This window comes from Lontra canadensis, unplaced genomic scaffold (genome assembly GCF_010015895.1).
Source record: "Lontra canadensis isolate GAN:19392208 unplaced genomic scaffold, GSC_riverotter_1.0 scaffold75, whole genome shotgun sequence".
In the NCBI taxonomy this organism is placed as follows: Eukaryota; Metazoa; Chordata; class Mammalia; order Carnivora; family Mustelidae; genus Lontra; species Lontra canadensis.
In genome coordinates, this window is record NW_022631069.1 from 7,115,357 (window position 1) to 7,142,642 (window position 27,286).

The 27,286-nt window shown below is 51.6% G+C and overlaps 1 protein-coding gene across 7 annotated transcripts; it reads right to left on the bottom strand.

Moving 5' to 3' along the window:
• Positions 1–80: 80 nt before the first annotated feature.
• On the bottom strand, positions 81–23,460 carry MOV10 (Mov10 RISC complex RNA helicase). 7 transcript variants are annotated; one of them, XM_032881428.1, is made up of 22 exons: positions 23,072–23,111; positions 22,753–22,935; positions 11,490–11,638; positions 9,492–10,311; positions 9,028–9,263; positions 8,583–8,841; positions 7,604–7,738; positions 6,782–6,950; positions 5,710–5,864; positions 5,259–5,435; positions 4,999–5,146; positions 4,420–4,578; positions 4,052–4,155; positions 3,796–3,893; positions 3,482–3,698; positions 2,607–2,724; positions 2,206–2,397; positions 1,869–1,943; positions 919–1,044; positions 749–837; positions 360–481; positions 81–284 (listed from the first exon to the last, which is right to left on the bottom strand). In XM_032881428.1, the coding sequence occupies exons 4-22, from the start codon at positions 9,854–9,856 to the stop codon at positions 193–195; spliced, it is 3,036 nt and encodes a 1,011-aa protein (XP_032737319.1). In that variant the 5' UTR covers positions 9,857–10,311; positions 11,490–11,638; positions 22,753–22,935; positions 23,072–23,111; the 3' UTR covers positions 81–192. The 7 variants fall into 7 exon arrangements, with proteins under 7 accessions (XP_032737319.1, XP_032737317.1, XP_032737322.1 ...); XM_032881426.1 differs by lacking the exons at positions 11,490–11,638; positions 23,072–23,111 and adding an exon at positions 23,342–23,460 and having other exon boundaries at positions 9,492–9,695; XM_032881431.1 differs by lacking the exons at positions 11,490–11,638; positions 23,072–23,111 and adding an exon at positions 23,171–23,289 and having other exon boundaries at positions 9,492–9,695.
• Between the last annotated feature and the right edge of the window lie 3,826 nt (positions 23,461–27,286).

The window sequence follows — 27,286 nt, forward strand, 5'->3', positions numbered from 1 at the left end:
GTGTCATTCTCCCCAGCGGGGGAGGGGGTGGAATGGCGCGGACTGTAAACTCCCTCCCCCACACCCCCTCCCCCAGCCTTCCTGTCCTGCAGAGGGGCAGCTTGGCTGGGCTCTGGTTCAGGCTGGGTTCTGGTTCAGGGTCGGGTGGGCGGTTAAGGCTTGGCTGGTGTGAGAAGGCTGTCTCCTGTGTCTTCAGAGCTCATTCCTCCACTCTGGCTCTACTTGCAGGGACAGGCCATCTTCTCCCTCCCGCTCCTGTGGGAGGTAGTCGTGACTTTGGGGCCCTAGAAAGAAAAAGAGGTGAGCCTGTCTTCCTTAGCTCCTCCCCTTGCGCTGTCCCCTACCTGGCCCCGCCATACCTGAGTTAGAGGACCTGAGCTTGCTCAGGCCTTGGAGCAAGTTCTGTCCCTGCTGCAGGTCCAGTTTGGCAGGGAATGGGCACCCGGTGTACCCCCCGTTTTCTTTACAGAACTCCAGGAATCTGTGGGGTACAGGGACATTCACACACACAGAGCTGTGCAGGCCTGACCGAGGCGCGGCTTGGTCCTACTACACTGGCCTGTGCCTCTGGGCGAGCAGCTTATCCTCGGTGAGGCAACTTAAAGGGGGGTACTGAGGACCACTAGATGAACCCACTGAATAGACCTGAGGATTAACTGAGCCACAAGGAGGTACTTAATATAGCTGCACCTGGCCCAGGCTCGGGGTGGTGGCTCCCAAGAGGGATTATGGGGGCGCCAATGCTCACACTTTCCAGTCAGGGTCATGGCCCAGGAGGAGCGGGTTGCCCACCACGATGAGCAAAGCCTTGGCCCGGGTCACAGCCACATTGAACCTCTGGAAGGAAGGAGTGCTAGGGTCAGAGGAGGGAAGGACCTGAAGGAAGGAATAGCTCACACCAGCCACCAGCCCTCAAACCTTGGGGTTCTTAAGGAAACCGAGGTTGAAGTCCAGATCCAGCTGCACGAAGCTCTGGCTGCTCCGAACGGTGGAGATGAGGATGACGCTGCGTTCTTGGCCTTGGAACTCTTCCACGGAGCCCACCTGGAGGGTGAGAGACAGGGCCTGCAACCTGGGGCTCGCAGGGGAAATCGAGGGCCACGCCCCCTCCTCGGGGACCCTGAGCACCAAGGAGAGTGCACAGACGTCCTGGGCATTTGTCAGTGGAGGGACTGAGCAGGAAAGAGAGCATGAGGATTGCCCTGGAAGCTGAAACCTGAAAGGGGAGTCCAGGTAAAGGGGTGCAGGCTAGAAAGGGTTCTCAGCCAAGAAACAGAGCTGCAAGGACTTGGTAACCCAAAGCAGTGGTTTTCAAACTTTCTGAAAAACAATTGCTAAGTACTTATAGACAAACTGGAGGCCTTTAAACCTTCAAGCACCGGTTTTCCACCCTGGCCACGTGCTAGATCACCTGAGGAGCCATAAAAAAATGGCTCTGCCCTGGCTCTGTCCCCAGAGAGCCATGCCAGCAGGCCAGGTGTGGCTCTGGCACCGGCTGCTAAAAGCTTTCCAGGTGATTCTTATCTGCAGCCAGGGGCAAGGACCGCCACCTGAAGAGTCAAGGTGCAGACTCACTCACAGGGTGGGAATGGTGAGCGGGGCACACCACCACCTGACAGGGCAGGCAGGCTGGGAGTTGAGACTTTAATCTCAGGGCAGAGGCCTCAGACAGCCTACAGCTAAGAATCAAGAATCTGCTGGGGTGCTTCTTGGTCCCAGCCCAGGAGGACAAGCCAACAAGCTGGGATCTGCAGGAGTGAGGGCCGGGGTGAGCCCCCTTGGGTCTCAGGCAGTTAGGGTGGGGCACCTGGGGAGGTCTCTGGAAGCGGAGGGAAGTGTGGGGAGGGTGAAACAGTGGTGAGTGTCACCTTCAAGTCTTTGATGTCATCCAGTCCCCGAAGCTCCTTGTCAAGTCTGGTGATGCAATGACGGATTTTTTCCACCTGGAAGATGGGGACAGGTGCCTTTCTGTCATGCCATTACCCCAGTGCAAGAGGGAGCCAGGCAGGAGGCCAGGGAGCTGGGGGGGGGGGCAAAGAGGGAGGGACAGCTGACCGCTGAGCTCTTCTGAGCTCAGCAGAGGCCTGAGCTCCTGGAATCTCCATCTAGTGGTCTGGCTATGGAGGAGGTACGATCTAGTTGCGGGGGTGGGGGTGGGGGTGGGGGGGGAGGTGTCACACCCTCAACAGGAATTGAGGGCCTGACCTGCTTCCGATAGGGAGAGATGACACCCACGCTTCGGGGGCTCAGGCGGGCTTTGCCCTTCTTGGAGGAGGGGGCCAGGAGCAGCTTCAGGTAGGAGGTCACTGTGGCAGCCTCTTCTGGGTTGAAGAAGGATGGACTGTTGCCCTCACGCTCGTCCTTGCCCATTACGCCGTGAAAGATGATGGGAAAGCCCTGGATAAGGGGTCAGGGGAAACCTTCAGCCAGACCACCTGTGTCCCTTCTCTCCCAGCCCCACACCCACCCAGGGAATGTGGGATACCGGGCCAAGGGGACAAAGCCTGTGACTTTTGCTCAGACCCACCTCCTACCTTGTACCTTCAGTAGAAGGGAAGCTAGGATACAGGGGCGGCAGCCTGAGCCCCTGCCCTGTTCAGCCTCACCTGTTGAGGCAAACCCTCCCAGCGGCAGAAGCGCTCTCGGTCCACAACGTCAGCACAGGCCTGCAGCTCTCCTTCATAATAGAGTCGGTTAGGAATGTCCAGTATGGTGGGGTGGGACCTGGGGGGCAGGAGGAGGAAGATTACTTCCGCCCCACCCTTGGGGCCCCCCCACGGCATCCCCTTGCCGCCCACCCTCTGTGGACGGCAGACTCGCGGGACTACAGTGTGCGGCTGGACACTCGTAACTGCATGAGAGGCAGAACCCAGCAGGGGTGCTAGTCAGAGAGCATCTGGTCCATGGATTTCACGGGCCAGTCAAATTTAAAAGGAAACCACAAGAAAGGGGGAACCCATCCTCAGGTTTCCATTTTGTCAAGGAAGGACAGTACAAAACCAATTTTCATCTACTACTGCCATGATTTGATGAAATAACGTGTTAAGCCTAAAAGAAAGAATAACACAACAGCTACCGCTGGGTGAATGCTCAGTGGGACTTAGCGAGGAGCTGAGAGCTCAGAAATTCATTTGAGCATTTTAGCTACATGAACTCCTCGACTAAATCAGGTACAGCTCTTTAATCTGAATAACGATTAGGTTTCTGAAAAGCCACACTTCCCGGATTTTCCTGATTGCCCTTCAGACTGCCGGGAGACCAGACAAATCCCCCAATACACGGATAAGCAAACTGCTCTAGGGTGAAGCCACTTGCAAGGTCAGCCCGTGAGCAGCAGTGATGGGGCTAGAACGGAGGTCACGGGATGCCCATGGCCCACCCCCAAGCTCTGAGCAGCGTGCCGGTAGGAGGGAGCCCCGGGCAGGGACTGTGTGGAGCGGGTGAAGGCGCAGACTGGCAGGCGCGGTGAGGGGCAGGGTACCTGTAGTTGCGCAGCAGCTTGGTTATGAACTGGGGGTCATAGCCACTGGCGCCCTTCTTGTACAGGGTGTTGTAGGTCAGTAGCCGCTCCAGCAGGGAGTAGCCCAGCCCATGCTTCTGGGTCAGCGGGGAGCGCAGCACAGGCCCCAGCTGCTTAGGGTCTCCTGCCAGCACCAGCTGCCCTCCCGGGTTGTCTGTTTCCTTGACTTCCATCAGCCCTGAGAGGCGGGGTGCCGTGGGGACAAGGTTAAGCAGTGGGACCGCCCCCAACCCCATGCAGCATGGTTCACACGCAGCCCGCCCCGAACCCCTCACCTGCTATGGCCACCAGACTCTCGGGCTCCATGGAGTGGCCGGCCTCGTCGATAAAGATGTGTGTGAAGTGATCGATGGGAAACTGAGCTGAGACCAGCCTGGGAAGCATCAAGCGGACCAGGGGTCACATCCGGGCACCTGACCACCAAACTGAATGCCCACCCCGGCCGGCCTCTCACCCCACTGCCAGGCACCGTTCTTCCCCAGCCCACTACCTCCTTCCTTCACACACACCACACACACACACACTTCCCACCTGCTGGCCGTGATGAGCGTGGTAATCAAGACTCGATATTCCTGTAGCTTCTTCTTGGCGGGAAACACATAATCCCCCTTCTTTGGATCCCAGTTACAGCAGGGCTGTGGGGTGCGAAGGCACAGGGGGAAATCAGCCAACTCTGCCCGTCCTCACCCTCATGCTGGCTCTGGGTCTCCTAGGCCATTTTATTCAGCCCCTCCTTCCCACACAGGGAAACGGAAGGCCTGAGAGGGGTCCCGACCCACCCAAGCTCCCACAGCAAGTATCAGAATCCAGGTAACCTCATTTCCTGGCCCCAGCATCCACCCTGAGCCATACCTAGCTAGCACCCGCCGTCCCTCAGCCCGGCACACATCTCCAGGTACCTTGATGTCCTCGGGCACCATGCGGATGTCCCTGCTCGGGGCCAGGAGGCGGTAGATGGAGCTGGGCAGGTGGACCCGGAGCCGCTGACAGAGGAGGTCAGCCCCTGAGTTGGACGGGGCGCAGGCCAGGATGTGGGCTTTGGGCAAGTGTTTCACCACCTGGGGTGGGGAGAAGCACAGTGTGGGAAGCAGCCTCTTTGGCTCCAGAGGGAGGGGTTGTGGAGGGACCTGGTTGTGACTCATGTTGGCATGGGGTGGCACATATGTCCCAGACCTGAGGGAAGCAGTGACCCAAAAGCCAAGTTCTGACCTCTTCCTCCCAACCCCCACCCCCCACCAAGTCCAAGTCCGCACTTTACTGCTGGAAACCTAGTGTAGTGAATATTCGAGTGTATAACGGCCAAAAAGTGACTGGTGACTCCGAGTCATGTGGAACCCCCCCTGCCCAACAATGCTCAGCGGCCACACTGAGTCTTGATGCCAGGGGGTGATCAGGGAGCTGGAAGCACCCAGAATCTGAGAGCGGCTCGGTCCCTGGGGGACTTCAGTGTAGGCCCTGGGTCTCTGGTCAGGCCCCACCTGCTTGATGGCTTCCACTAGGGTGACAGTCTTGCCAGTTCCTGGAGGCCCAAAGATGATGTAGGGGGCTGGACGGGTAGTGCCCATGACAATGTACTTCATGGCCTGCAACTGCTCAGGGTTCGACTCCAGACTGCGGTCATACAGCCTGGCAGAAGGGCCAGAAACAGGATGTCAGCTGGTGTCCCAAAGGCCTCCCCGATTCCATCCCCAATGCCCCACACTCCAAGTGGCCCCAGAGCACCCCTGCCCAGTCTCACTTGAGCTTCACATCTGAGGGCAGCAGCGGGACCCCACGGGAGGCCGTGGGAAAGAGCATGGGCCACAGCGGCCAGCGCCCCGTGAGCTCCAGGGCGCGGTGCTGCGCGCGCAGGGGCTGGCGGTTGAAGGTGAAGTTCACCTTGAAGGTCAGCCCATCCACAAAGCGGCTGAGGAGGCTTTGGGAAAGGAGGGGGGGGAAAGAGCTCTGGTTAGGGGCCAGGACGCTCTGCATCTATCCTGATTCCATTCCCACTTTTCAAAACAGCCATATGGAAACCGCCCCCCACCCCACAAGGAGAAGCTGCTATTGAGGCATCTCAGGGCTACTACCCCTGAAGAAAAGCTCTGTCCCCGGGGTCCCACTCATTTCAGGGAAAAATACAGCTGCTGCTCTGGCCTAAGAATTATCTATAGACCCTTCTAGCATCTCAAGGGTCCCCCAATACCCACCTCGTGGAAAAGCTCAGCTTGACACGGTCCAATTCCACCTTATGGACAAAGCCCTTATAGGTGACAGGGTTTTCCTGATGGGTCTCAGAAGACAGAAGTGCAAACAGGTGGTCACCCCGCAGCACTGAGGGGCGGCTCTCGGTCACCCCGGGAACCTGTGGGGGGGTGGACACAGGCAAGCTTCTATCCCAGGGATGGCTACTAGAGGGCCCGACCGCCCAGCTCTCCAGACCTCCTCTGAGAGCCAAGGATCTGAGGTGGTGTTGTCCTTCTACCCCAAGACCCTTCCACCTGCCATGGCAGAAGTTTGGGGATGGGCAAGAAGACAAGTCTCCCCAAAATGCACAGAGAGACTGAGCCCAGCAGTCCTTTTACCAGCACTTGAGAGCCAGATTCCCAGCCCATCCATTTGCCCTCTCAGCCAGCTCAGATCCTGCTCTGCCCTTGAAATCTTGCTCAAAACTCAGCTCCATGAGGTGCCTGCGTGGCTCAGTGGGTTAAAGTCTCTGCCTTTGGCTCAGGTCATGATCTCGGGGTCCTGGGATCGAGCCCCGAATCGGGCTCTCTGCTTGGCAGGGAGCCTGCTTCCTCCTCTCTCTGCTTGCCTCTCTGCCTACTTGTGATCTCTGTCTGTCCAATAAATAAATAAAATCTAAAACAAACAAAACCTGCAACAACTCAGCTCCTGCAGGAATTTTCCCTGATCATCCCAGCCCCACTGCCTCTCTTAGCAGGTGTCCTCCTTGGCACCTGTGTGCAGCACCCAATGCTCATGTGTTACTCTAGGCTTATGTGTACAACGCTTGACATCTGAGAGCCGGACAGGGATATAAGAATTATCCAGCCCAGCTCTGTACTTTTTAGCTAAGGGAACTAAGGCCCAGAGAGAGCAAGAGACTTGCCCAAGGCCACATAGCTAGTGGTAGCCACGTGTGGACGAAAACCCAGCCCCGCCCTCCCCACCGCCCTGCTCTAACAAGACACCATCAGGGATACAGAACAGTGCTCTCTCCTGAGCCTATGGGTTGGCTGATGCAAGTCCACCCGCCCCGCCCCAGCCCCGAGCCCCGACCTCCAGGGTGAGCAGCCTCGGGTTCTGGTCCGCGGGGTCCCACGTCATGGGCACCGACTCCAGGTCATAGTGCCGGATGTCATGTTCCATTTGTAGCTCCTCCAGGTGCAGCAGGAGCCGGAGCTTCACCTCGTAGTTCCTCCACTGCAGGCCTGTCTCCAGCTGGGCCCTAGCAGTGCAGGGGGAGCGGGGGCACGACACGGAGGTGAGAACAGGATGGGTCAGGCCACCCCCATGCCCAGGATCCGCCGCCCTCTCCCGTCCAAGGCTCTGGGGCTCTGGGGCTCTGAAAGCACCAGGAATCAGAAGACTAGAAGGGCAGAGAAGCAGCTGGAAGCTCAGAAGCCTTGGCGCACAGAGCCCTGGCTCTACTCCTTCCTTCTAACGCCCCTGCCCCCTACTTCGGACCTGCCTTGGCATCCACACCATGGATGCTATGGGCTGGAACATTCTCCCGCCAAGATGCTCCTGTGATGTACACCCTCGCCTCATTCAAATGTCCTTTTCTGCTCCAATACCACCTTCTCAAAAGAGGCCAGCACTCACTGCCCTTCACAAGACCGCACACACCATCCCTTTATCTGAAATTGTAGTTTCACTTGCGTTCTTCGGAGCACCTGGCACTACCTGAAACTGTACGATAGATGCTCGTTTCCCCCCACTGCCATGGGCAAGGCCCTCATCACCTTGAACAGTGCCTGGCTCGTGCTGCGTGCTCAGTACAGAAACGAAGGAATGGAGCACAGGAGGCTGGGGACAGAGCTGTGGGGCCGAGCGGAGAGACTGGAAGGCAGCACGAGGGGGCAGAAGGGTGGCTCTTACTTTATCTCAGCGATCTCCTTTGGGGCAGTGAAGACACTTGTCCCCTGAAGAAGGATGGGGAGTAGCTGCCGGAGGCGAGGGGGTGGGTAGTACGTGCCCAGCGCCATACTCAGCTCCAGGTCATAGCCCTTAGCGCTGCAAATGGGGGGAAGCAGAGTGACCACAAGTCCGAGATCTCGCCCCTTCAGAGTGGTGGAGACAACCCCTCCCCGGAAAATGCAAGAAACCCTTCTAGAAAACTGTTGCTGAAGGGGTCAGCAGCTTTTGCCCCAGGAGGCAGAACTTACTACCCCATGAGGCTGAGCATCCCAAGGCTGGACCATTCTTTTTTGGGAAAGAACCATACTTGGAAACATTCAAAAAACACATGTGGGCGGGGGGAGCCTAGGTGGCTCAGTGGGTTAAGCCTCTGCCTTTGGCTGAGGTCATGATCTCAGGGTCCTGGGATTGAGGCCTGCATCGGGCTCTTTGCTCAGCAGGGAGCCTGCTTCCCTGTCTCTCTCTGCCTGCCTCTCTGCCTACTTGTGATCTCTTTCTCTGTCAAATGAATAAATAAGATCTTTAAAAATAAAGAAAGGAAGAAAGAAAGAACAGGCACAGGTTCCTTTGCGGGTGAAGTGTTCTAAAACGGATCATGGTGTTAGTGGCCCCTATCTGTGAATATACTGAGAACCTAAATTGTGTACTTTAAATGGGTGAATTGTACAGTATGTGAATTATCTCCACAAAGCTATAAAAGGGAGAGAGAGAGGTCTACCACAGGCTGCCTGACAATCCAGCATGTGACTGAAAATGCTTAAGCGTTTTTCCAGGGTCACCTGCAACTTTCTTCCCTGGCAGAAAAGGTCTCTGAGGCCCAGAGGAGTTACAAACTCACTTGGGAAAGGGGCCCTGGCTCAGGCTCTGGGCTCTTCCCACGGGCCCCCACTGTCGTGCTGGGTACCGCAGCCCGGACTGGGTTGGAGGGGAAAGGTGTTACCGATCAGGTCTCTCTCCTTCCTCTATCCGGCTGGTCACTACAGGGTTTCCAGTGATCCGGGTCCGCTTGAAGGGAGTCGTGGGCTTCAACTGCGCAGCCAGGGGACTGTGGGCAACAGCGGCCAAGAATCGGGCGATGTAGAAGGTACCAGCTCCTTCTGAACCCGGCTCCCCAGGGCCCAGCAGCTCCCAGAGCACTGTGGCCGGGAAGTAGCCCACAAAGCTGGTCTTGCAATGGACATGGAGCTCGTAGCACTCGCCTGAAGGAGGACAGCAGAGTGAGAGGGGACAGGGAAGGGACACTCCCCCAGCAGCTATAGCCCAGGGCAGGAACCATCCCCTTCCCCTCACCCAAGGGACAAGAAGAGCGTGTTTCCCAAGGCACCAACTCTTCCCATGGCAAGTCTCTGTTCACCAAAGGCTTTTTCCTGTGGAAACCCACTCACCAGGGCCCAGTGGGCAGGGCAGCTCTTGTTCTCCATTGTAGAAGGCAAACTGGGGGGTCCGGCAGAGTGGAAAGAGGTGAGTGAGGGTGACAGGCTGAGTTCCTCCGTTCCGAAGCCTCAGGGTCAGCACCTCCTTGCGGTTCAAATCCAGGCGGATAAGGAGCTGCTCATCTCGGGCTTCATGGGGCCCCTGGACTTCCACGTCCACCCCATGTTTCCCGTGAAGATACTCAGCCCTGGGGAGAGTGGGAGTTAAGGCGGGGCTGGGACAGGAAGGGCCTAGAACAGGGGAGGCTGGCAAAGTACCAGCTCAGCTCAGGAACCCCACCGCCTCTCCCCCAGACGAGCTTCCTCCTTCCCCACCCTTCCCCCACTCCTTGAAGGAGGGCACCTTACCCCAACCTGAGGCTACCAACTCTTCCCTCAGCCAGATGGATACCCACGCCAAACCCATACCAACACACCTGTCATAGAAAATCTTGGCTAGCAGTGACTTGTGGTGTTTGCTGATGTCTGACCCTAGCTTCACTCTCCTCTTTTCTGGGAACCACACGTTGGCCCAGCGGTCGAGTCTGAAGAACCTGACCCGAGTCTTGGTGACGTAGGCCAGATTTGCAATCTTCATTCCATACAGCATGGAGGAGAAGCCAGGGGCAGGGGTCCCAAAGCTGCCGGAAGCAGAGGAGACTGGGAAGTGAGGGAAGGCAGGGGAGCTTGGTGGGGAGGGCAGAAGGGGACCATGTCTGCGGGTTGCTCTATGTGGGACATACCAGCATGGCTGTGGAACAGGACAGGACCCAGGGACAGAGACTCGGGCCGGGGGATTCATAGGAATTTTTAGTGTTCTTAGGGAATTCAGTAGGCTTCCCAAGACAAAATATGATTGTTTAAAACAGCAGGTTGTAGACAGTGCATTTCTGAGGAGGAAAGCCCAGTGCTGGGCTAGTGATTTGGAGGACTAAAGGAAGAGAAAGAAAGAAATGAAGATTTTTGTGGGGGAGAGGGGAGGGGGATTATTTGGGACAGAAAAAAAGGTAGCAGTGACCCAGCAGAAAGAGCTGGGGCTAAGGGGAAGCCAACTGAGAGGATTCAGAGGGGTGGACCTGGGGTCCTGCCTGACGGTGGAGGAGGGGAGAGAGGGGTCAGAGAGCACAGATGTCCAGGGTGTGTGGGCAAGGTGGCTGATCAGACAGCAGTTTCCACCCGAAGTCAAAGGGTGCAGGTGAAACCCAAGCAGGAAGGGAAAGGATCCTTCTCCAGAGATCAAAGAGCTTGTTTTTGTGCCTAGAGAAGGTGAAGACAGGGAAAACTGGTCAGAAGGACAACAACTTCAAGGTTTAGTGCCTGGAATTCAGTTTAGTCAACACTTACAGAGACCTTTATGTGCCAGACCCTGCGCTAGGCCCTGGGGGTTCAAGGAGGCGAAAGACCCAGGCCCGCCTCGAGGAGCCCAGCACAGACTGAACACATGGATTCCGGTGTGCTGCCGGGGGCGGGGGGCGCAGCCAAGGAGGGACACAGAGCTAGGCTGTCTGCAAAGGCTTCCCTGGGGATAGCGGTCTGAACGGAGTCCTGAAGAACGAATGGGTGTCAACCAGGCACAAGAGCTCGGAGTGCAAAGTGTGAGCCCAGGTGGAGGGTTATGTAAGGAGAGGTGCTGGGGGCCCCGGGCGGGGTGAACCTCCCACTTGGCCCCAGGCTGGGTCACCTTGGCCTACTTCACTTCTCAGAGTCTTGCTTTCCTCCCCTGTGAAACAGGGATAATGCCAAGTTCCCCGGTGGGGCTGCTACGAGAGACGGGCGCTGCGGTGTCCGTCTAGCCAGCGCCTGGCACATAAGATCTCTGTAAGGTGTGTACCGGTCAGCATTAGCATCACACACAGCCGGGGGCACTACCGTGAGAAGGGCAGGGCGGGCGTGGTGGGAGGCAGCAGAGGTGGGCAGGACCAGGTCACGCAGGTTGGCATGCCAGGCCGGGGAGCCTGGACTTGACCCTGAAGACCCAGCAGCTCCTTTCCTCTCCTGGCAACCAGGAGCTGGGCGGGGGGCATCCCCACATGTGACATGTCCAAGATCTGGACCGCTGACCACCCTCCCTCAGTGTGTTCTAGGGAACGAAAGCAAATGCTCGTTCCTAGGAATCGCGGTAAGCCCTACTTAACTGGCAAGGCTAACGCAGCATGGTCATTACTAGCGTGTAATGAGATCATTCATGGTCTGGACCATTCCCTGGTGCCCCCTGCCTGTCACTCTGCCCCTCTCCCTTCTCACCCCAAGCAAATGAGAGTGATACTATTCGAGAAACTTTCAATCAGCTCTGATTTGTTTTAAAAAGATAGTCAATCATTTCCAAAACATAACAGAAAATGCTCAGTAAGCGGTACCCACTATTATTAGTATTCGTATTAGTAGTAACAGTAGTACTAAGAGTAGCAGTGGTAGTAGGAGTAGTAACAACTTACTTGCAGCCCACAGCAGAGGCTACACTGTGGTTACAGAACCCCCGCGGGTGGTGGGTTTTAAGCAGGGGAGTGGCAAGGTCTTATGTGCATTTCAGATCACTCTGGCACCAGGACTGGTGGATTTGCTGGAGGATTTGCTGGAGGCAAGACTGAAGGCAGGGACACCAGTTAGAAAAAGGCCATTGCAACAGTCCAATTAAAAGATGACAAGGGCCTGCACGAGGTAGTGGTGAAGACAGAAGAGGAGCTCTGCAGGTCAGATAATGTATTTAGAATGTGAAATGAGCAGAAGTTGGTGACTGACAGGAGGGGGGAATGGAAGTGGGGAAGAGGGAGGCGTCCAGGACAGTACTCAAATCCATGCCTTGGTTTCTGGGAGCATTCCTGGGATAGGAGGGAAAGACAAGAGGAGGAGGAGGAGGACACTGGAGGGCCGACCATGACCTTTAGATTTGGACACGCTCAGTTCGAGATTCCTGGGGTCCAGAGGCAGCTGGCTGCAGGAGTCGGAAATCAAGAACTCAGGCCAAAACCAAGCCTGAGTCCAGACTAACACTCAGGAGATCCTCAGCGGTCGTTCCAACCACGGAGGTGTGTGGGATCTCCCCAGGGAGTGTGAGTCTTCTGAGAAGAGCCGAGACCAGGGGGACCCAAGGAGGAGGAGAAAACTCCCTGAGAAAGGGAGGAGAATCAGCTGGAAGTCTACAGGCTCAAAGGTTGCCCAGAGGTCCAGTCACAAAGGGTCCGAAATCAGGAGTCACTGTCATTCCCCAGGGCCCCTCGATAAGTACCCCAGATCGAGCACAGACTCAAATGCCAGTGGACGCCAGCTATGGGCATCTTCCATACCTGACCCTCTCAGGCACCTGTACACTCCCCTTTCTGAGCCATGGGTGGAAGAAAGACTCACATGCCCCCTAACTCCACTTGAGGAAACAACAGTGCAGGTACCTAGAGATGCAGCGGGCTCTCAGCATAGTGCCAGGGAGCAAGCCGGGCTCCAAGGGGGCTGCGCAACCCCGAGAGCGCAGTCCTGTCTCAAGGTGGGGGCAGCTGCTTGCTATCATGTTCGCTGTGGCCGGCAGGAAATGGAGGTCCAATGCAGCCAGATCTTCTGGCTTTCAAGAGAAACCCGAATCATGGCGCCTGGGTGGCTCAGTCGGTTGGGCATCCGACTCCCGGTTTCGGCTCCGGTTATCATCTCCTGCTCTGGAGATGGAGTCCCCCCATGTCAGGCTGCCTGCTCAGCAGGCAGTCTGCTTCCCCTCTGTGCCCCCTCTCTCAAATAAATCAATCTTGAAAAAAGAGAGGGAGAAGCCCAAATCAAAATATGAATGTGAAGTCTCCTAGTTTTGGAAATGTCCGCATGGGCACAGGGCAGGAGGAACTCAACTTTGCAAGTTTTGCAACTTCTGCCCTGGGTACTACCCACCATCTCAGTATTTCTCAAATTACTCCCCAGCCCTATCACAACTCCCCAAATTCCCTTACCCCGAGTCTAAGGCAACAGCAGAACAAAAACATTTTTTTTTCCATCAGAAACTTAGTACACGCTTGTGGGGAAGAAAGTCCCTACTCTTGTACTCTTCATCTAGTCGCCCAGATTTCTAGGAAAAAAGATGAACACATCCATCCTACATGACCAGATGAAAAGATGTTTCAAAGGCAGAGAAATGCAAATTACAGTCAAACCGAGACACCATTTGACTCCTGTTAGACCGACAAAAGTGGAAAATCATCAGAGCATGTGAAGTGGGCTCTCACATACTACTGACAGAAAGGGGAAGTCCGACCACCTTTTGGGGAACAATCTGGAACGTCTCCGAACATGTGAAATACAGGTCTCCTTTAACCAAGGAACCGCATTCCTGGGAAGGTACCCCATAGAAAGAAAAGTGCCTGTGTGTAAGGATCTGATTTGGGGCACCGGGGTGGCTCAGTCCTTGAGCATCTGCCTTCGGCTCAGGTCATGATCCCAGGATCCTGGGATCGAGTCCCGCATCGGGCTCCCTGCTCAGCGGGAAGCCCGCTTCTCCCTCTCCCACTCCCTCTTCTTGTGTTCCCTCCCTTGGTGTGTCTCTCTGTCAAATCAATAATTTTTTAAAATCTTAAAAAAAAAAAAAAGGATCTGATCTGACAATACTTAGCAGACGGCTGAGTAATCTGCCAACGCCCACACACAGGAAGCTAGGCAGAGGTGAAAAAGAATCACACCCACCCAGATGCCTAAAATTTAAAAGGCCGACAACACCAAATGTGGGTGAGGATACAGACACACCAGCACACTCCTGCACTGTCAGCTGGAGTAGAAACTGGTGTAATCACTTGGAAAAAGGCGCCATTTCGTGTCAAACTAAACACAGGATGCCATGTTCTTATTTTTAACAAAGAGAATATGACATGTGCAATAAAAATTCCATTAATAAAACCCAGTATAGACCTCGCACTAGTATTTACCCAGTAAGTGGGTGGGAGAAGTGGGTGCAAGGATTAGCAAGTAAATTCAGACTACTTTTGTTTTGTTTTGTTTTTTGAAGATTTTATTTATTTATTTGACAGAGAGTGAGAGAGGCAACGCAAGCAAGTCTACCTGTGCTGAAGGTAGACACTTAACCTCAGAGCCAGCCAGGTGCCCCCAGACTATGCTTTTATGAACAAAACAGATCACACTGCGAACACTGAACCATAGGCTGGCACAGAGGGCTGCTGGGCAGGAGCCTGGAGTGTTAGATGTCAGGTGGGACACATGGTCCAGACTTGGACATATATATAATTATATAATATTACATACCATTATAAATGTGATAAGTATATAATTTACATACACCTTTACATACACTGTCCAAACTTGAACACACACATAATATATAAATATACTAGGGCGCCTAGGTGGCTCATTGGGTAAAGCCTCTGCCTTCAGCTCAGGTCATGATCTCAGGATCCTGGGATTGAGCCTCGCATCAGGTTCTCTGCTTGGCAGGGAGCCTGCTTCCTCCTCTCTCTCTGCCTGCCTCTCTGCCTACTTGTGATCTCTGTCAAACAAATAAAATCTTAAAAAAAAAAAAAACACTAATAAGTTCACATATAAATAAATATAATATATATAAATGGAGGCAGGGAGTAGAAAGGAAGTGAAATGCATGAAGACCAAGCCCCAGCCACTCTACTTTTAGAGGACTACGTACATCTGAAATTATTGTTATAAGCCAAAAGAGTAAATTATGTCTGACTTAAGCAATAAGACCTATTTATCAGTAACTTGCAGGAAGTTGAGAAATGGGCTCTGCAAACTGGCAGGAAGTAGGGAAGGATGAGCAGCCCCACCCTAGACAAGGTCACAACGGAGGAGGAGTCGGGAAACTTTGCTGTCAACCACCAAAAAGGAGGTCAAGCAGCTTGCCTAAGATTTAAAAACAACAATAAACACATATCTACCCTGTGATCCAGCAAGTCTCCCAGGTATATCCCCAAGTGAAATGTACAACAATGTTCATAGCGATTTTATTCAACACGGCCCCAAAACCAAAGCAGGGTCCACGAACAGGAGAACAGAGGAACAAACTGTGATTTGTATTCAGACGCAGTATAGTACTCAGTGATAAAAAGAAGCTGGCGATGAACACAGCATGGATGAATCTCAAAAACATGGCGCCGAGGGGAGCCAGGCTGGCTCAGCTGATAGAGCTCGCCACTCTTTAGCTTGAGGTCATGAGTTCGCACCCCATGGATGGGGTAGAGTTTACTTAAAACAAACAAAACATTATGCTGAGTGAAAGGTGGCTTTCACAGGTGTGCATACCTGGGGTGCCTCTTGGTTTCTGCGCAGGTCAGGATTTCAGGGTTCTGAGATGGGGGCGTGCTCAGCGGGAAGTCCACTGGGGATTCTCTCTCTCCCTCTGCCCCCCTTCTCAGATAAATAAATCTTAAAAAAAAAAAAAAAAACAAAAAACAACCAACCCCCCCCCAAGTGTATACCTCTTGATTCCACTAAATGAAGTTCCAGACAAGCACAACCTCAAAAAAAAAAAAAAAAAAAAATCAAGAGTGGTTTCCTTGGGGTGGGTAAGGGGGAGGACCCACCAGGAAAGATGGGGGAAACTTTGGGGGTGATGTCATATTCTGTGTCCTGACAGAAACCACACACCATGTATGGATTTGTTAAAACTCATAGAATGGTGCAATTAAAATGCGTCCATTTCACAGTTTGTAAGTTTCACTTAAATTTTGAACTCTTACAGTTAATAATCATCATGCTGAAGTCTTTGGGGTGAGGAGCACTGAAGTCTGTAACTTACGTAGAAATGCACTGAAAACACTAAAATGGACTGATGGGCAAGTGTGCAAAATACTAATTAAGAAATCTAGGTGAGGGTATCTGTGTGTTCATTGTACAGTTATTTCAACTTTTCTTTACGTTTGAAGTTTGTTATTAATAAAATGTTGGGGAGGGGTGCCTGGGTGGCTCAGTTGTTAAGGACCTGCCTTCGGCTCAAGTCATGATCCCAGGGTCCTGGGATTGGGTCCCACATCAGGCTCCCTGCTTATTTTCAAAAAATAAAATAAAATAAAAATTAAATTAAATTAAATGTTGGGGAAAAAATTCCAATGATGTATTAGAGGTCTACACTAGATGATCAGGAAGGATTTCTGTGATGTATTGTTGAGTGAGAAAAGCAGAATATGGAAAATGCATACACCATGATCCTTTTTATTTATTTGTCTGTTTACTTTTTTTTTTTTTAAGATTTTATTTATTTATTTGACAGAGAGAGATCACAAGTAGATGGAGAGGCAGGCAGAGAGAGAGAGGGAGAAGCAGGCTCCCTGCCGAGCAGAGAGCCCGATGCGGGACTTGATCCCAGGACCCCGAGATCATGACCTGAGCCGAAGGCAGCGGCTTAACCCACTGAGCCACCCAGGCGCCCTGTCTGTTTACTTTTTGAAGATTTTATTTACTTGACAGAGACAGATGCAGTGAGAGGCACAATAGAAGAGAGAATGTTAGAGCAGAGGGGAGAGGGAGAAGCAGGCTCCCTGCTGAGGAGGGAGCCAGATGCGGGGCTTGATCCCAGGACCCTGGGATCATGACCTGAGCGAAAGGTAGCCGCTTAATGACTGAGCCTCCCAGGTGCCCCAGCATCACCCTTTTTAAATAAAACAACCCAAAGAACACGCTGGTTGATAACATGAGTTTTCCGAGCATGGGACAGAAAGTGGAAATGGAGGTGGGATGCTAATGTGGGGCGGGACTCACAATAAACAAGGACATATTATAATGATCCTGGGGGGGAGGGTGCAAACCGACAGAGGTGTGATGTAAGTATGGGTTCATAAAGAGATAAATGATGGGGTGGACACCCAAAGGATCAAAAAACTTCTGAACAACACAAACGTGTAACACAGAGCATTAAAGGCCCTCTCTCCCAAATACCAATTAAACTGCTTGATGTGTAATTTTTCTATATGCACTTTTTTATATAGACTTTAAAAAAAAAAGATTTTATTTATTTCTTTGACAGAGAGAGCTTGTGCACAAGCACTGAGAGCAGCAGGCAGAGGGAGATGCAGGCTCCCCGCTGAGCAGGGAGCCGGATGTGGGACCAGGCACCCCTAGTAGGCTCCACACCCAATGCTGGGTTTGAATTCACCACCCTGAGATCAACATCTGAGGTCAGGGACACCTGGATGGCCCACTGGGTTAAGCATCTGCCTTCAACCCAGGTTATGATCCCAGGCCCTGGAATGGAGCCCCCAAATCAGGCTCCCCGCTCAGCGGAGAGCCTGCTTCTCCCTCTATGCCTCCATCTGCTAATGCTCTCTGGCCTTCTCTCTCAAATAAGTAAAATCTTTCAAAAAAAAAAAAAAAAAAAAAAAAAAAAAAAAAAGACCTGAGATCAAGATTTGGACACTCTGAGCCACTGAGGTGGCTCTGAGCCACTCAGGTATCCCAAAGACTTTTTAAGCACACAAGTTTTTCCTGTGTGCTGCACACATTCTCCTACAACAGACTTCTTTCACCACCACGGACGGACATCCTTCTTGGACATTCTACCAAGCTGCCTCGCTCATTTGGATGGCTGCAAAGGACAGCACGGTATGAATGCGGGTGGTGTGTTTCACTATTTGTCCAGTAATAGACAGCTAGACACCTACAATTCCTGGCTATTTCAAATGTTTTAACAACCATCCATGCACAAAAACTCTTGTAGGAAGTTTATGGGACAAATGCCTTCGAAGTAGGTCTTCTGGGTCAAACAGAATGACTCTTCACACCTTCAGAAAGTTCTGTCATGGGGCGCCTGGGTGGCTCAGTGGTTAAGCCTCTGCCTTCAGCTCAGGTCATGATCTCAGGGTCCTGGGATCAAGCCCCACATGGGCTCTCTGCTCAGCAGGGAGCCTGCTTCCCTTCCTCTCTCTCTGCCTGCCTCTCTGCCTACTTGTGATCTCTCTCTCTGTTAAATAAATAAATAAAAATCTTTATAAAAAAAAAAAAAAAAAGAAAGTTCTGTCACATTGTCCTCTAAACAGGTTGTATAAACTTAATATTATCACTGACAAGTATTTGAGAATACCCTTTTCCCACGCCCTAACATCAGAAATCTTCAATCTTCTCAACTTTTAACAAAAAAAAGTATCTTGCTTCAATCTGCATTTCCCCAGATCACTGACACAGTCGAGGACCTTTCCTTCCGTTGATTAGTCATTTGTGTTTCTTCCCCTAAACCAACAGGAGTTACCACCAAACACAAATAGGATCATGCCCCTCCCCCATGACTACGCCATCTATAAGATGGCGTCAAACCTTTTAAGGTGGCGTACTTGGATCCTCTTCGGAACAAGGACACTGCACACACAAAACAACATCAACAACAGGAAACATTTACTGAACACTCCTGTTTGCCGTCTGAAGTCCCTGCATGCATTATCTCATTTAATCCTTACAACCAAGTACTGACTATTATCACCCCATTTTAGAGAAGACAATACCGAGGCACAGGTCCTCCTGTCAACCCTCCTCCACCGTACCTCGGCCATTCCCAACTATTTGGATCATTCTCCAGACTTCCCTGTCCCCATGGGCATCCTCAGTCTGTAATGCCCTGCCCTTGGCCCCTGTCATTTGTTTGGTGAACAATAACAAATCTTTTTAGATGCGGTGCAGGAAAAAGTAGCTAGAGGAATGGCATTTCAGAACAAAATATCAAAACTGGCAGTGATCTTAAAGGGACATCTAGTTCTGTGTTTTTACCAACTGTGAGTTGCAACTCTCATTAGTGGGTCAAGACCAGGATTTTTATAAAACTGAAGTAGAAAAGGACAAAAAAAATAAAAATCAGAGGGAACAGGGAGTGAGGCTCTTTATTGTTTCAAGGACACACATTGTCCTCTGAAAGCCGAGTACCCCAGGCTCCGAAGTAAAATGTATTCTTTCCTGCCAATACAGGTCTAACTACTCAGTTATTCTCTAAGCAGGAAGTCAGAGGGATCTTTCTAAAACCGTGAATCCGTCAACTCCTACTTTGAAACTTTCTGTGCTTTCCTATTTGTTAGGATTAAAAGTAAGCAAACAAACAAGGCCTCTCTGGCAGCTGGCAAGGTCCTGCCCCATGGAGCCCCTGCCTCCCTCTGGCCTCCGGTCACGGTCACTGAGTTCACTCTAAGGTCGTGAGGGTGCTACTCCCTCGGGGTCTGGAATGCTGTCCCCTTCCCCCTTGGCGTCCGTGAACTCCCGTTTATCTTCCGAGATTAGGTTCCAACATCACTTTCTCCCAGAAACCTCTCATTCCTAGACCAGGTCAGGTCTCCAAGTTCCATAACTCCCATCGCGTCTTGGACCTTTTGTTCCAAATACTTATCATGACCATAATTAAATAAGGACGTTTCACGGCCGCCGCCTTCCTTAGGTTCCTTCTGTGCATCTACAGCCACTCGCACAGTTTTGCTTTGCTCACAGGAGGTATCCAGCCAAGATTTGTTGAAAAATAGGATGAGTCTCCTGCCCAAGGCAAGAGCACTCTTCTCTGGACTATATAAACTTCTCGTGACACCCCCCCATTCCTCATTCCAGCTATCACTGGAGTAATGACAGCTACCACTTCCAGAGCCCACGTAACAGGCTATGCAAGGTAAAGGCTTTACCTAGGATAGCTCATTCTGGCCTCGCCCAAGCCCGAGAGAAGGACATACTTTTATGCACGTTCACAGGAAAATTTAGATAGTTGTTCAAAATCCAGTGCAAAACTCATAAGTGGCCCAGGAAAGATTTGAACTCCAGCTATCCATCTCAACTATCCCAGCCTCTGCAGTATTCTATGACGTTTGTCTCCACATCTGCCACGGCCCCCCGCCCACCAGACTAGGATCAGAGGCAGGAACCAAGGCAGAGTCTCATTAAACCTATCTGCTAAATAATGAACGATGGGAAAAGGCAGAAAGTTGGCCGCAGAGCATCACAACATCCTGAAATAACCCAGCTGGATGGGATGCACCCCTCCCAGCATAGGAAATCTCCCCTAGACCTCCTGATAGGGGGTGACTGGCTATGGTTCTCCGGCGGCCCACCCTCTCGAAGATCAACTCTAGATTCACTTGACTTACTAATTCAATGACATCATGCCAGGACTTACAGAGGGTCTACTCCCAGGTCTAGCAGGGAGTAGAACCTGGTTCTTGGCTGGGGTCAGAGGGAAGGTGCCAATGTGACAAAAAGCCTGTGACAGTTTAGTTGGGGAGCCGGCCACAGACCAGTTCCTACACAACACAAGGGAGTGTACCGGGCTATGTAACCTGGCTGTGAAGAATGAGCTCAGAGAGCAGCAGTGAATTCCCACTGGGAGGAAGAGGGCTGATGTCACAGCATTCCAGCCTGGGTTTAAAGGCTGCGCTAATAAAGATCTCTCTAATCTTAACAAATCTCCAGCCAGCAGGCATGGGGAGGTAGGGGGGCATGTTGAATGAACCTAGTTCTGCCTTCTGGAGGGGCAGGGAAGTATAAACCTCTCCACCAAGACCGTCTTCAAAATTCAAGGATTACTACCTTGTTCTCTCCAGTGTCTCTTTTCAAAAACATTTCTCCAGTTTTTAAGTATCTTTACACCCAACAGGAAGCTTGAACTCATGACTCTGAAATCAAGAGTGGCACGCTCTACCAGCTTGCTAGCCAGGTGCCCCTCTTCCTTTTTTTTTTTTTCTTCTTCTTTTAAACTAGGTCTCATGACAGAATATGAATAAACACAGAATCTTTTTCTCCTCCCCCTCTGAGAACTGCATGGGTGGTTCAGTGGTAGAATTCTCGCCTGCCCCTCCGAGAACTTAAGACTACCTCTGGCCTTCAAATCCAAGGCCAAAGCCAAGGTCAATGTCACCATCTCCAGCAAATTCCCTAATTACAGAGGATTGGAACCTATTTGCATAAGAAGACAGAAAATTCCCTAATAATGACAGGGGCGTGGTACCTTACTGGCATACAAAACAAATGCATATAGTAAAATTACTTCTGAAACCCCTTATATTCACCCACAGCGCGCATTACTTTCGGTTTTCCATATATGCCATCAGACAGAGCCTGCGTTTCCCCAAGACTGGAACACACCAACTACCTTTGGTTCAGAGCTGATAAAAGACTCTCTCCTAGACCCTACTTTAGTCAGGTTACTCTGAACCCCTTCTCCATTAGGCCTCAACCCTGTCCGCCACCCCTTAATGTGTCCTCTTAGTAATCTCCCATCCACTGACCCCGCCCCCCTCTGCTGCTGGCTATCAATTCCCAGCTGTCTTTGCTGGGTTGGGAGCAGAGCTCGCTCTCCCATACAATAACCCTAAAATAAAGCCTAAATAAAGCCTTCTCCACTGGTCTACCAAGCATCCAAAATAATACATTAACAAAGCCAGAAGAAAGAGCTGACTTGTGTTCAGAGCCACACAGTACTTGTATTTCATGAACACAGGTGAATTCAGAGATGTTAAGTGCTGATGTCTCGATAGTCACTGCTCTTTCCCTCCTTCTCTTCAGCAGGTTTCTTTTCTCTATTATATTTCTCTCCTTATTTGACCATTTATGATGGTATACGCTATGCACGCATACTCCATGCCTATTACAGCCTCGTGCATTATTCCTCTCTCTGTCCCCCACAGTGCCCAGCACAGGCTGAGGGCATAAACAGATCATAATCGCTGCCCCTTCCTCAGAGGTTGCTCGAGCCTGTTAATGTCCCTCTTAAAATGTGACACTCGTTACGAAAAGCAAACCAAACCCAGATATGATCTGGTCAATATGGAGAGTCACTACGTCCTCCCCCAACCCCAAACCACACTTCTATTAACACAGTCTAACACTTCTTTGACTCTTTCAGCAGCCACACCGACCTTCTGGTCTGTGAAAACCCAGAGCCTTTTTCAGGAGGTCGGTTATGAAGCCGACATCCCCGCCGCCCTGTAGTTATTTGTGTCTAAGTCTTCACATTTATCCCTGTTAAATCGTGTCGTGGTTTTTCCGCCCAAGGCTGCAGCCTGTTGATAGGTGTTTGGGAAGCACAATTCGGTGGTTTGCCAGAGAGAAGTGTCTGATTTTCACTTAGATGCTAACAGGAAAAGGGGACCAAACAGCCTGCAGCCACAGGGTGAGAAGGGCCTCCAGGAGGCTGGCCCTGGGTCTCCATGGAGAAGCCACAGGTGCTAATGGAGATTTGGTACGCACGTAGTTTGCGCCCTTTTCTTCTTTGGCGAGATGCCCAAGATTCTCCCTCCGAACCTGGGTCTCCTCCGCTCCCCGGGAGAGCGGACCCCCTCCGCTGCAGCCCCTCGGCAGCGGGGCGGGGGTCCCCGCCGAGCCCGCGCCAGGGCCGGCCACCAGCGGCAGGCAGCTCCCTCCCGCGGTCCCGCGATGCCTGGGTCCCCCACTCCCTGCCGAGCTCCCCTCCCCCCACGCCGAGCGCCCCCCCCCACCCCCGCGAGCGGCGCGTGAGCGCGGGACCCCGCTCCCCGCCCCGGGCCCGGGCCGCCGGGGGGCGCGGGCTGCGCGGGAGGCTCTGCGCGGGGACCGGGTGCAGGGGCCCGGCCGGGCAGAGCCGGCGGGCTTCGGGCGGCGCTGGCGGGGCGTGGGCACGGCGCGGGAGGGGAGGTCTGCGCCGCCCCGGGACCGGCTTGCGCCACTGGGGGAGCTGCGTCCCTCCGCGCCCCGGGGCGGGAAGGGTGGCCCCGCGGCGGGGGTAGTGGCGGCGAGCTGGGCCCGCGAATCTGCGCCGGGGAGTGGGCCGGCCCGTACCTGATCTTGAAATCCCAGTTATAAATGGTCCGCAGCCGCTCGCGATCTGTCTCCATGTCCAGTCCCCGATCGACTAGGAAACTCTCGAAGCACTGGCCCGTCTCCCGGAGCTGCCGGCAGCTGAACTTACTGGGCATCGCGGCGGCGGCTGCGGCCCAGGCAGGAGGGTCCGTGGAAATGAAACTGAAAGTCGCCGCCGCGGATGTAAGTTGGCGGCCCTGGGATACGGGTGCAGCAGGGGGAAGCCCCCTAACTCTGACGCCTGGTTCTGCAAGCTCCCTTCGCCCCACCAGGCTTCCCTCCTCTGTTCTTTTCCTACCTGAGCCTTCCCTTCGGTTTCTCCGTCCTATCCCCTCCCCCTCCTCCCATTAACTCTTTCCTAAGGAGTCTGACCCCTCCCTCAGGGCCCTCCCCTTACCCCAAGCTCCCTCCCCTGGCTTCTGGCCAGAATCCGAACGTGGCTACCGCCTGGGGCCCCCTGAGCCGCCCTGGAGGACTTCCGAGCCTCAGCTAGGGCTACTCCCACGCCCACCCCCCAGGGCCTCGGGACTTATTGAAAAGCAGGAGAGCAAAGGGCAGGGACTGGGACCTGGGTTGGCTGCGACTGGACTGGGGCAGCTCATCCAGCACCTCCCCCAGACTGTTAGGGACAGAAACCAGCACGGAAGCGAGCGGCACGCCCCCCTCCCCCATTCTCGCTTCTCGGGCTTTTCAGACGCTGGGAGGAAGGCATAAGAGCCAGAGAAGTTCGAGGGAAAGAACCAAGTGTCTCTGAGATAAAGGTGTGTACGTGTGGGAGGGAGGGACAAGGGGCTCCGCCGGCACGAACAGTCATTACTTTTCTCAGCCACATAGGTTTCGTTTTAGTGTAAAGGCTGGTGATCCCTGCCCTTGAGCTACGTATTTGGGCACTTAATTGCATTGCAGTGTGTATTGCTCTTTAATTGTTACGAGGATATAAGCAAGGGTTGCCCCAGTCATCAAAATCTCAGCCTGAGAGCGAGAAGCTCTTCTGTCAGGCAGTAACTGGTTAATTGTTACAGCATCAGTACCAGGAAGAGAAGTAAAAGAGCAGCGCTCTTCAGAAGACAAGACTATTAAGACAAACTAACGGGGGTGGGGCTTCCACAATAAACAGAAGATGAACCTCTGCATCTATTTATGCTCCCTAATAACACACACACACACACACACACACACACACAGAATGGGGCAAAGATAATAAAAGTTACATAAAAATTTTCTTTAAACAAATATACCAGAGTTTCAAATATATCAAAAGTAGTGTTGTTCTCGGAGTAATTCCCTGTAGGAGGCCACACATTCAGTCTAACCTAGTGTGAGGAACGTCCAGAACCCAGGTCACGCTCCAGCTGGGCTACTCTTGTGCCTTCTCCCAGGCCACCAACCAACTAAAGCCAGGAATAACAGATTTTAGCAACAGGAAATGCAAAGTCAGTGTGAACCAAAGCTAATGGGAAGGGGAAAACCGGGCAGGGGAAGTTCTGTATTAGAATTTGCGCCTTAGAAATTGATTATGCAAAGTAGAGGAAAACACTAGGAAGAGAGCCAGTTTTACCCTTTTTTCTCCACAATTACCTGCTGAGGTGTGAGAGTAGGAAAGAGAGGAGCCCCTTAAAATCGCTTTGTTACTTACCATTTCAAAAAGGTACCGTCCACCACACCCACACTGAATGGCTCCATTCTGAAGAGCAGTCCCCATTACTTTCGTATACCTAATGCGCACTTCCTCCCTGGTTAGGCCTATCTCCTAGTCATTGTCAAAACATGCAAACAGCTATAGGACAGTACCAACTTGAGTAAAAATGTGATGTGATGTGATGTGGCTGTGGTTACAATAAAACCTCTCTAAACCAGTTTCATTTAGAAAAGTACACTTCATGTGTTGTAATGATTTTCACACCTGGCTGTCTAGAGGTCTAGAATGGTCTTCCTTCCCACCTTTCCCATCCAGCTTAGACCTCACTTCTCGAAACCTTCCCCAAATCCATCTGCACTTATAAGAGTCAAAAGTGGTTGACTTTTGTATAGGTCCAAATAACACTGAAGGGAATCTGAAAGTTAACCATGGCCGGCGACACTACTAGAATAAACCCATAATAGCCTCCCAAGAGAGCTTCTTTGGATACTATTAAAAGCTCTGTATTTTCATTACTTCTCATCACTTCATAGTTACTTGGGTTCCACGATTCAGCATTTCAGTGTCCTCTCAGTTCAGGTATTCCAACCAGACTGTAGTCCTTAAGGCAACTCTAATTAAGTCACCCTTCAACTGAATGCTAACATTGGTGAGGCTCTGGCAGGTACAGCTGATCCTTGTTATTTGCAGATTGCATCTTTTCCAAGTTCACCACGCCCTTAAGTGTATTCGAAACCACCAGATTGGTACTTGTGGTACCTTTGTAGTCATTTGTGGACATATGCAGAACGGCAAAACAAATTCGAGTTGCCCAGTGTAGGTGGTCCTAGCTGAGATGGAACAAGGTAATGTTCTGCCTTTGTTTCAGCTCCTTTTATAAACAAATGTCCTTTTCATGGTCTATTTTGTGGTGTCATTTCTTGCCTTTGTATTCGTCCTTTTCATTGGTTTCCCTGCTTAAAATAGTCCCCACGCCTGTGTAGTGGGGCAGTGCTGTCTCATGTTCCTAAGCACAATGCTGCAATAGGTCTTACAGAGAAAATTCCCTTTAGGTAAGCTTTGTCAGGCACAAGGTATAGTGCTGTTGACTGGGAGTTCAATGTTAATGAATAAACAATGTATATTAAATGATTTAAATAGAAACAATATAAAACAAGATCATGTATTGATCTGTTGACCAAAATGTTGTGGCCAGAAGTTCCCAGTAACTTCACCCTGTATTCCCCTAGTAGCAGTGTTAAGTATTTGCAAACTCAGTGTTTTCGAACAAACTTACACTTACTGTGAATAAGGAGGATCAGTAGTACGTTCTTATGTGTAACAGTGCTCTTTGATACATTGGATTTGAAGAGGTATGAGATTGGTTTCTACCCTCAGCTAAGATCTACCGTCTTTTTATACATACTCTGTTCAAGAGAGAATTTTAGCTAGCTCAACTTATCTTATGGGACCATCCAATTTTGTTCTGTATTTACCAATCCTCCTTTTTCTTTGCTCTTCCAAGCAGTAGGCAGCTTTGCAGTTCTGTATAAAATCATAAAATTATAAATTGACATTCAGATATGTATCAGTCTTTTGTGAGTTTGGAGAAAGATGTGCCAACGTTTGCCAAGCATGTCGTGAACCCAGATGAGTCCAGTATCAAAATTCCAGATTATCAAAGAGAACAGGCCCTGGAACTGGGCAACTAACAGCAGCACAACCACCCAGGCTCAAATGAAACAAATGGTTTTCAGCAGTGTAATTTCAAGTCCAAATAGAGGAGTGAGGCCTCACAGAAAACCGCTTTCCATCTGGCTGAGAAACCTTTGCCCTAGGATCCCACAGGCTGATTGCAGCAGTGCGCGATAAAATGGACACAATTCAAGCAAATATTCTGCTGGAGGAGGTTAAGGAAGTCAGGTCTCTGCAGGACTTGGCAAGAAGGGCTGACTTCCTCCCAATTATACAAGTAACCAAGGGCTTCAGATGGCCAAGAGATTAAGAATTTTTATACAAGTCTGTATGGCTAGGGAAATGGATGGGATAGGCTGGGGACAGGCTGATGGGAGTTAATAAGTTAAAGGCAAGAACATTGGAGTCTGCTTGCACTACAAGTACAGAATGTTGTACAACAAATGTTCCCCCAAAAGGTGGGAATTTTGAACTGGCCTTAGATGGAATGTGAATCACTGAAACTCCTCTGGTTCTGTCTTAGGAACCAGGATAAAAGCCTTTTTCTCATGTCTGTAGCTAAGTCAGATTTGCATGGAAGGAAAGCTGCATTTAGAGTTAAGCCAAGGTGAAATATCACCCAAGCTCAAGGTACAGGGATTCTTTCATTTCTACTTCCTGCCTAGTGACTACAACCATACTTGGGCCTTGCTTTCTCAATGACAGAGAAGATAACCAGAAATGGAAAACAAAACAAAAACTTTGGGGCACCTGGCTGGCTCAGTCAGTAGAGCATGCAACTCTTAATCTCAGGGTTGTGAGTTTGAGCCCATGTTGGGAGTAGAGATTACTCTTAAAAAACAAGCAAACAAACAAAAAACAAGAAACACCCCAAGAAACCAAACCTGGAACCATCCGTAGCCTCTGGGCGAAGACATCAGTATTATCCATAGAGACAATGCTCAGACTGGGGGCGGGGGGGGGGGGGGGGGGGGGGGGGGGGGGGGAAGAGCTGTTCTTTCCAAGTCTTTGGATATCACTGACTATGCAATAGGAACCAATTTCAGAACCCTGAACATTCTCATCAAATAAGACCAGAGTTCTACCTTACCTTGAGAACAAAAACTGAAGTGATGGATTGCAAAGGAGAGACTCAGACAATTTAAGAACAAAACAGGTATATTTCTATTGGACTACCTGATACAGAGGATAGTGTGATAT